The sequence below is a fragment of the Glycine max genome, chromosome 5, assembly GCF_000004515.6.
Source record: "Glycine max cultivar Williams 82 chromosome 5, Glycine_max_v4.0, whole genome shotgun sequence".
NCBI lineage: Eukaryota > Viridiplantae > Streptophyta > Magnoliopsida > Fabales > Fabaceae > Glycine > Glycine max.
Genome location: NC_038241.2, coordinates 41984856 through 41994800, shown reverse-complemented (window position 1 = coordinate 41994800; position 9945 = coordinate 41984856). Strand labels below are relative to the sequence as shown.

Here is a 9945-nt window from a genome sequence, read left to right as displayed (position 1 = left end):
GTGGATCGTGAATGCAAAATTTGCTTTGTGAATTTGTTGCAAGTCGGCCGTTAATCGATTTGTGAAATTTTAATGCAGAGCAGAGGTTGATTTTAATTGGATGTTTGTATACTTTCAAATAGTGGAAGTCTGTTGGTAGAGCGTAACGTACAAAAAAGGAAAAGGAAAATGATGAAAACAGACAGGGCCATGGAAAAACCCACACAGCCCACACTTAATCTCTATTAAAAACTAAAACCCCTAACCTAAGGCCCAGCTCTAATTCACAAGTATCCCTTTAGCGCACTCAGCTTTCCACTGGCACAGGCAGTCACGCGAACTCCTCTTTCTCTCCTCTCTTTTTTTTTGGTGAATGCGGGTTACCCGCAAAACTCGAGTTTAGAAAATTAATTCAATAAAAAAAGTACCCGTTTAGAAAAAGGGCTACAGGGGTTTGACGGGTGCGAGTTGGCGGGGTAGGTTTATCTGCATGCCCACCTCTAGTCTCCACATTTAATATCAGACGACATGGTTGAAGGAATATGTTTCAGTTTGGGCTTATCTTACGACCACTTTTTTTTTATTTTTTAAGAAGGGCACTTTTGTTAGTTAGGTTTGGATTAAAAGTTGAAAAAGTATTTCTTTTCAAAATTTATCATACAAAATTTTTGACATAGTTATTAAATCACAATTCATGGTGTATACTAAATTTGTTGAATTTTATTATAATTTAAACAGTGATATGTAATTAAATGGTGGTGTAAAACTAATACATAGACAATTAATTCAATGTATAATGTTGATGTATTGACAAGTGTATCAATACATTCTAAGTAGTAAAGTAAAAATAGAAGTTTGAGTGTTGAATCCATCAAAATTTTGTTTGTACTTATTTAGATAAATATTTTATTAATAAAAAATAAAGAAAATTAACTTGAAAAGATTGTGAGAAAAAAGTCATTTAAATTGGCAGAAAATTAATCAAACAAGAGAATAAATTAAACAATAATTTAAATTAAAAGACAAAAAGATTAGAGAACCCACTAATATGGTAGAAGTAAATTCAGAAGATGAGAATGTTGGAAATTTAGCCTACCAGAACTACTCTTTAATGTAATATTAATAATTTTTCTCTATTTATAATTATTTCAATTTATACCTGCATCTACTAATATACTCTAACTTTGGTCTCCCGCATGAAAGAACCTAACTTATTTATTTTCTCTCTAAAATCTCTTTGCAGAACTAAAATAGTAAATTACATTAAGAATAGAGATATATAACAAACCAAATAAATATTAACTTATCCCTAGTGATGACTTTAATTAGATACACTTTCTCGGTTCTATTAGAAAATAACATTTTTCAACGCTATCCTTACAACTTACCATGCAAATGAATAATCAAGCCACAAACAATATTATTAAGCACAAGCAAAGATAATGCAAATGTAACATTTATAAATAGATAGGAAAAAAAATTATATCAAAAGTAGTTAACTACCAAGTTTTCAACAAAGGAAGTTTAACCTCTCATTGTCATGGAGACTTTACAATTGCAAAAGGGATATCTAGTAAAGGGGGGAAGATAAGAAAGGAAATAGAGGAAAAGAATGACTCTCAATGTTTGCTTCTCCTTCTTTCAGCCTTTGCCTTCTATAAGAAATTGTATTCTCTTAGAACTTTTGTGTTTTTTTCCTTCTTTTCTCTTCTTCTTATTTAGGTGCAAATTAGCGGGCTTTCCTTAATTAGTCTTATTTTTCTTAACTAGCATGCTTTCCTTAATTAGCCTATTTTTTAATTAGTTTTGTCTTCCTTAATTAGCATGCTTTTCTTACTCAGTCTAATTTTTTTTATTTAGTCTTCTTTTCTTAACTAGCTTCATTTTGATTATTATCCTTGCTTTCTTGAGCTTTATTTTACTCACAAAGTGTCATAAATTGATCACTTTTATTATTCTTTGTGTAAAAACTTACATGATGTTAATTTAACAATTATTTGCTCAAAAAAAAAAATTAAGAGAGAAAAATTATAAATTTTTATATAATTTAACCTCAAAATATACTTATAATTAGCCGTTATCATATAATAATCAATTTTAATATATAGAAAGAAGACAAAAATTGTTGTTTATAGGATAAAAATATTTTTGAACTCTTCTAATTTTAATTTAAACATGTATTTATACTAGTACTTTTAGTTAATGCATTTCAAAGAATAAATAATTTATATAATTATAATTTGTAACAAAAAATTAATATATAAATTATATTAAAACTAAAATTCATAATGAATAAAATGTTAAAATATTATATTATCAATTTACAATTAACTGTTTAAATTGTAATATGTGGTTATTTTAATTATTGACATTTGTTGGAAAAAACTATTGAAATTTAATTTAGAAAATGAGATAGAAGATAATGGATTAAATGAATGTTTGGGTGCATTTTAAAAAATTAGCTTTAAGTAGTTAATTTTAAATAAAAGGTAAATAAAAAGAAAAAGAGAATAGTATGATATGATTGAAAGAGAAGTTTTCTTTGATAATTTTCAAAGGTAATGCATATTATGAATGTTTAATGTAGGAAAAGGAATGGTCTTATTCTTTAAATTATATATTTTAATATATGATATAATTTTGTGTGTTTAAAGTAAATATATGAAAAGAAGTATAAATTTAATGAACATTTGCATTATTTATATTATCGTCTGATTATTGTCTTGTATAATAACTTTATTATCTGTAATTGTTTGATAATATAAAAGTTTTTAGCTATATAATAGAAGAAAATTAAACTTTAAGAAGTAATTTAAAAAAACCTTTTCTGTCAAAAAAGAAGAAATAATTAATAGAATATACTTATTATTTTTACACTATAAAGTATTGATGAGCACGTGTAGACAACTTTTTTTTCTTTAATTAGGGGTTTAGATATGTAGATATGTGGAAGGGTCAAAAGGAAAGATTCCGTGGATGAACATGATCGCAAGTTTCAAAATACGGCATATTTCTACCTAAGGCCTAAGGGCGGAAAATAATCAAAATTGACACATACTACGTTGAATTTGCCAATTTGCTCGTGTCTTCAAATAAGAGGTGCTAAAAAGTAAAAACTAAAAAAATAAAATTAAATATAAGTATACTTCGTGAAATTTCTCTCTCTCGATATATAAGAGTCATAAGCTAACATTAACCCACCCGGTCTTTTGTTTTATGAGTTACGTTTATCTCACTATCAGTAATTCTAGAATCGATTTTAATGAATAGTGTATTTGTGAAATTTAATGAAAGAAATATTTAGATTTGGATTTCATAAAAAATATTAAGTCACACTTTTAATTTAGAGTATTAGAGAAATATATTTCGTGGATGCTGTTCATGTGTATGTTCACATATATATGTATAGCTATGGTAATCTAGTTTGGAATGAAGTTTGGGAGGATCAAACTCGGGACATGGAGAAACTAATTTATGGTATTTGCATCTCAAATTGTAGGTCAAGTTGGAGATTGTCTCTGCTATAAAAATAAATAAAAAAGTAGATTGCCTATCAATGACCATCCACATTGGGCCGTTAGCCCAATAATAATTTTGTATTGGGAATTACTTCTTGCACTTACTTTTATTTTATGCACCCCAAAAGAACTCAAATGGACGGAAGTATCCCTCACCAGGCACTCTTGCATCTCCCAAGCAAACCCTGGTCATCAAACCTCCATAACCACCGCATCCCACCTATGTCGCACCATCTAACACCACCGCTAGTCTACCACATGCAAACACCATCGTTGCAACCACCCTAACATCGCCACTATAACCTATGATCCTCCATGCCATACCAAACCCATCATCATGACCAAAAAATGCTCTCTTTGATGAATTTATTTTGACAAAACCTTATTTGGGTGAAGAGTGGAAGAGTGTTACATGTGATTATGTTGGTGCCATGAAAAGTGGTGTTCAAAAGAGAATAGATAATCCATAATAAACCTATTCCAAAATAGGATTTTCATATTCCAAAATACCAATTTTGAATAGGATTTTTATATTTTGGAATAAGTATTCTAGATAGATATTTCGGATAGGTTTTTGAATTAGTTATACACTTCTTGGAATACATATTCCAATAGGAAAATGTTGTTTAGTTCGAATAAAAATTCTTACTAAACACACGAATGATTCACGTTTTTAATTCCAAACGTAAAATGTTTTACTTCAGGCATTGTGATCCTCTTCTTTTATGGCCTTCACTTCAAAAGATACCTTAGTGATGGTTAATACTGAGACATCAAACGTGCAACTATGCAAATTGAAGATAAGCATTGTACCATTTTTTTTTGTGAAGATAATAAGCCATTTTGATATCAAAGGCACAAGACGTTTAAACCTCATTGCAACATGCAGGCCTTCCTGTCGCAACACGTCCACAACTTGAATTTCTGTGGAGCAACTAATATATGAATTTTGTTTATTTCAAATTTGGTGATAATTTCCAGGATTAACGGAATTTAGTTATAAATGATGTATTTATTTCAGTTTTACTTATATTTTATTAACATCTTAATTTATTTTCTTATAAGATAATTACACATGATCTGTTTTCAATGTCTCGTGCTTTAAGATTTCGCACCAAATAGCAGAACTCATTCCAAAATAACGAAAGGGTAATATAGAATTTTAAACATTCAGGGGTGCAAGAAGCAAAAATTAGGTGCAGGAAACAATTGCCTTTTTTCCCATGGAAGTTCTTTACCATCTTCTGCCCATGTTGTTCCCACACCCCAATTTTCTTTATATTTTTTTTGTTGACAAAAATATCTTTGACGAAAACATAATTTTGTTGTTTTGTTCGAAATACACACCATGAAAACCTTTTCATGTTGTGTATTGCCAAGTTCACCTTCTACTTTTACTTATAGTACAACTAAAACAATTTTCACAGTATATTATACATGGATAATGAAACCATGTTTTTGTTATATTTAGGTTTTTTATTTTTGATTTAAATTCTGGCTTCTTAATTAGTTGATTAGTTATAAATAAAATGATAATTAACATAATTAATTTTGACACCTAAAATTTTATTTGTTTTAAACAAATTAAAATAAGTTAGGATAAGTAACCATACATGTATGCAATAAATTTAACATAACATGAAACAACACAAAATAGTGAAAATGAAATATTACAAAATAAGTGAACATACTCCTACAAAATAAGTCACCCTATCATGGAACAATATAGAATAAAAAGCAGTGAAGAGTAAACATAAAATCAAAAATAAAATCAGAAGGTTTAAATATATTTGTGTTTTTTATAATTTAGCATTTTTTTCTTTTAGTTCTTGTAAAATTATTTTTTTTAGTATTTTTTAAATTATGTTTGTTTTGTTTTTTGTCATTAAAACATTTTAGATAACGCTGTGAAAAGTAAAAAAAAAAAATTATCTAAAATGTTATAAGAACGAAAAATAAAAAATATAATTTACAATTTTTTTTGCGGGATTAAAAGCAAAAATAATCTCTTAATTACAAAGACAAATAAGATATTTAAACCAAATTCAAAATATCAGTAATGATTCTTCCTCATTAAAAATGAATTTTAAACAAGCCAGTTACATTAGTAAGTGTTCATTATCTTGAAAGATTTTTTTCTTGAAGGTATCATCTTGAAAGATTAAGATCCCCAACAACAAATACGTGATTGTGTCATTTTTTAGTTACTATATGTTACAAATTGCTTATTTTTTATTTTTTTTTGTATATGGGTAGGTACGGCTTGCATCCTTCTTCCTCTTCGTTTATAAAAGTCCACATTTGTTGATAAAACATTTATTGATAAAAAAAACTATACGTTATAAATGCAAATGCTTTAATAATTTTATGATTAAAACTCTCCTAGACTTCCTTTTCCTGAACTTGACATATTCAGGATTCTATGTTTTTGAGAGAAAAAAATATTAATTTCAAATTCTACTTCTAAGAAGTGACACTGCAACTAAAAAACAAATCATGTTTTTCATTTCCATCAGAAAACTATACATAAAATTACATTATTTTATATTAAATAATTTTACACTCTTGCTAATAATTCAACAAACATATTTATTTTTTTGTCGAATGAGGTAGACACCACATTAACAAGAACTCATGAGTGTTGTTTATAGTCAACTATATATCGAGCAGTGTACTTATTAAAGAATTAATTAAGAATGTTCTTGATGCTTCTTCTTGTGACGAGATTATCCAATCCGACAACTAATTAATTCATAAGAAAATAATAAATGGAGGTTTGGTGGAAATAAGTCCGTATTCTGTCTGGCGGGACCATTGGGTTATTGACAAATACTGTGGTGTGCTAGTTTTTCATTAATCCCTGGATAATCCACACACAGTCTATTGAAAATGTAAAATAAAATTTAAATTTATTAAGAAAAAATATAATATTTAATTAGTTACAATTTTGCACCATATATAAAAAAAGGAACGAAAGCGCTAGCATGAGGCAGTTAAAAAGTTTTAGAAAGAATGAAGACATAGCTATCCGCAAGAGAAAATCAAGGGCTGACATCATGATGATGTCACTCACAATTCCCAATATGAAAATCAAATGACCTAATCTCTCTCTATTTCCCAAATTTGGAATCTCCTTCCTCTCTCTCTCTGTCTCTCTGTCTCCTCCATGGCCATCTCCTTCAGTCCCAAACACCCTCCTTACGATGAGATGATATACACAGCAATCGGAGCTCTGAAGGAGAGGGATGGTTCGAGCAAGCGAGCCATAGGAAAGTACATAGAACAAGTCTACAAGGACCTTCCACCCACTCACCCTGCTTTGTTGACTCACCATCTCAACCGATTGAAATCCTCTGCCCTCCTCGTCCTCGTCAAGAAATCCTACAAGCTTCCTGGATCTCATCATCTGCCTGCGCTCCAGCCCCAAAAGACCCGTGGTCGTCCTCCCAAGCCCAAGCCCCACCCCGTCTGGCCTGCTGCAGCCCTCACCGACAGCCCTGCTCTTCTATCCGCCAAAAGAGGCCCCGGTCGTCCTAAAAAGATTGGTGTCAGCCCGCCAGGCCCAAGGGGTCGTCCACCCGGGACTGGGAGATCTAAGCTGCCCAAGAGGCCTGGCCGTCCCCCCAAGCCCAAATCCGTCTCGGCGATCTCCAGTGGTCTCAAACGACGTCCTGGACGCCCACCCAAAGCCCAATCCAACGTAAACGTCATCCCCTTCGCAGCCCCAGTTGCTCCCGGCCTGCCTACTGTGCAGCCCATCCTTCCTACTGCTTCCGTGCCCAATGGATCTCCCAGGCCCCGAGGAAGGCCTAAAAAGAGTTTTACTGCTGCGGGGGCTCCGGCGCTATCTGCCGTTGCCGGTGCAGCGCGTGGTCGTGGCCGCGGACGTCCACGTGGGGTCTTCCCGGTGGTTAGGCCCGGCCGGCCTCAGAAGCTCGCCGTAGGAAGGTCCAAGAATCCTGTAAGAAGGCCCGTGGGCCGCCCCAAGGTGATACTTTTGTTTTTCTGCTTCGAAGTTCTAACTTTTTTATTTTTTATTTTTTAATGCTACCTGTTTTTCTTTTGCTTCCAAGACAAGCTTCGTTCCATTTACGCTAGCTAGCTTCATATGCATATTTGTAGTACTGCTTTATTATGTGGAGTTAGATACTTTCAGTACGAACTAGATTGAATGTCTCTCGCTGACTTTGTAGTGTCTGATATTTTCAACAAGTATTCTGTGAGGAAAACTTAAATTTACTTTATATTAAGCAAGCATAGAGGGAAAACTGTTTTGGATTTTACACCGTTCTTGCCTCACAAATGGACCATTTGAATAACAATTTTTTTTCTTTCTTTTCATAATACCTATACGATAATTTTTGTTGTCTCTTTTAGGAAGTGTTTTTAAGATGTGGGTGTCCAAAAAAGATAAATAAGTACTTAAACAAGCGTAAGAGTATCCGATGTGAGCATGTTTGTCTTATAATGTGCCTCTTCTAAACTTGTCCTTGAGTTCAATTTAAGTGATCTGTACGGTTTTGTTTTTGTTTGGTTTAATTAAATTGCCATGCAGAAAGGTAATTTTGCTGCCACTAGAATCATATGTTTTTGAAGTGAAACTTTGAAGCATTTATTTTTTACTTCCATCAAAATTGCCTCTGTAGCGTAAATGGAGTACGTCGTCTTACTTTTACTGACCATTTATTTTAGATTTTGATGAAATTAATTTTGAACTATCCAACATGATTGAGATGTGTACTTAGATCGTTATGTATTTTACATTAAGATGTGAGTTATAATGTTGTAATTGGGTTTTTTGATAATAAACCAAAGTTGTGTCAAAATTGAATTTATTTTATTTTTCAAACAAAATTAATTATTCTAGTAAAGTTTTAAAAATATTTCTATTCCAAATATAGTTATATCATTAAATTCTTTTAACAGTAAATCTTCTAAAAGTAGTTTTTACTAAAATACAAGTCAAATGAACCCTTTGTGGGATGAATATAACATCACAATATCATTCTTCTCTCTTATTCATGATGTTTGGAGGAGGTGGGCCTTGGGTTGGGGATTAAAGTACATGAAAATATCTCCTTAAAATTTGTGAATATTATATTTGATTTGATAGTTGACTATGTACGATGAATATAACATTCAGACTCAGCAAACAATAAGAATTCTCATCCAGACCTCTTAGACGAGTGGAATATGCAGTTTGATTAAAGAATGTAACGGGATATAGAAAATGCACGGCTACGAACTACGACTTCCATATAAATATTTTTGTGATTTTTAAATATATTTTGTTCTCAGTATGCTTAGAAATTATTTGTGTTGTGAATTTAAATTACCGTTGTTGAAAATGTTCTCATTTGCGTATTGTGGCGCTTCATTTATTGTGAAATAGGGATCGACAGCTGCTGCAATCACAGCACATAAGGCTGCTAATGAAGATCTAAGGAAGAAGCTTGAACACTTTGTGAGTTGAAATAGTCTTCCGTTTGAATGTTTATCATATTTCATAATTCATAGGTCTTATATTTGATGCCCCCATTGTTTAATTTACAGCAATCAAAAGTGAAGGAGTCCCTTGGCACGCTTAAGCCTTATTTTAACCATGAAAGCCCAGTCACTGCAATTGCGGCAATTCAAGAGTTGGAAGTACTGTCAACTTTGGACCTTAAAGCGCCATTGAGGGATGAGACCCAGCAACAGCCACCGCCACTGCCACAGACACAGACACAGGTGTATGAACAGCAATATCCCCAGCCACAGTCACAGCAGCTGCCGCAATTTTTTCAACCACATACATCAGCCCCGAGCTAGGCCTGAACATGATGAAGGACAACTTGTACAAGTGTTATTAACAAGGCACAAGAGGTAAAAGATCTGTAAAGCGGTTAGGAAGTAGTGGTACTGATTTTTCTGAGGGTGAAATGACTCTGTCTATTTTAGTTTGTTGTTGTGCAACATTTAGTTTGACCCCTGAAGTGATTAGCGGGTACTCATGATTCTGTTGTTCTTTAAGTAATATTTATTTGACTTTTACAGTTTACTTTAGTCACATTAATGTGTATGTTTGTATCAGCCTCTTTTGTTGTTTAATATTTTTAATTAATGGTTACTGCTTGCTATTTCTCATTAATCATTATTGAGTGGTTGTGTGAACTCTATTTCGTTATTGAGCGGTCGCCCCTTACTACTGTTGGATATGATTTAGCATTCAAGATTAAATGATCCATTATAAAGATTTTTTTTTTAATTATCGTTTTTAATTTTTCCTTTACTTCTGTATAGTAATTCCAATGGGCTTCAGCTATTAAAGTTTAGTAAGTTTTGGATTCGATGGCTTGAGGGTAAATGAGTAGACTATATACAACTATATGAGGAGTTTGAAAGGTTTTTGTTAAAAGATATGAGCAGATCTGTCAACTCCAAAAACCTTTTGGGATACAGCTTTTGA

At 32.0% G+C, this 9945-nt stretch overlaps 1 protein-coding gene across 1 annotated transcript; it reads left to right on the top strand.

The window, feature by feature from the left end:
- The first annotated feature begins 6488 nt into the window (after positions 1 to 6488).
- LOC100802941 (atherin) lies at positions 6489 to 9569 on the top strand. Its single transcript, XM_003524296.5, has 3 exons — positions 6489 to 7485; positions 8890 to 8961; positions 9051 to 9569. Exons 1-3 carry the CDS (start codon positions 6664 to 6666, stop codon positions 9306 to 9308), a joined length of 1152 nt encoding a protein of 383 aa, XP_003524344.1. The 5' UTR covers positions 6489 to 6663; the 3' UTR covers positions 9309 to 9569.
- The last annotated feature ends 376 nt before the right edge of the window (positions 9570 to 9945 follow it).

Excerpts from the sequence above, each read along its gene's own strand:
- LOC100802941 (XM_003524296.5), top strand. The coding sequence starts at position 6,664 with ATGGCCATCTCCTTCAGTCCCAAACACCCTCCTTACGATGAGATGATA. Across the intron at positions 7,486-8,889 it reads GGCCCGTGGGCCGCCCCAAG|GGATCGACAGCTGCTGCAAT; the intron begins GTGATACTTTTG and ends ATTGTGAAATAG. Across the intron at positions 8,962-9,050 it reads GGAAGAAGCTTGAACACTTT|CAATCAAAAGTGAAGGAGTC; the intron begins GTGAGTTGAAAT and ends TTTAATTTACAG.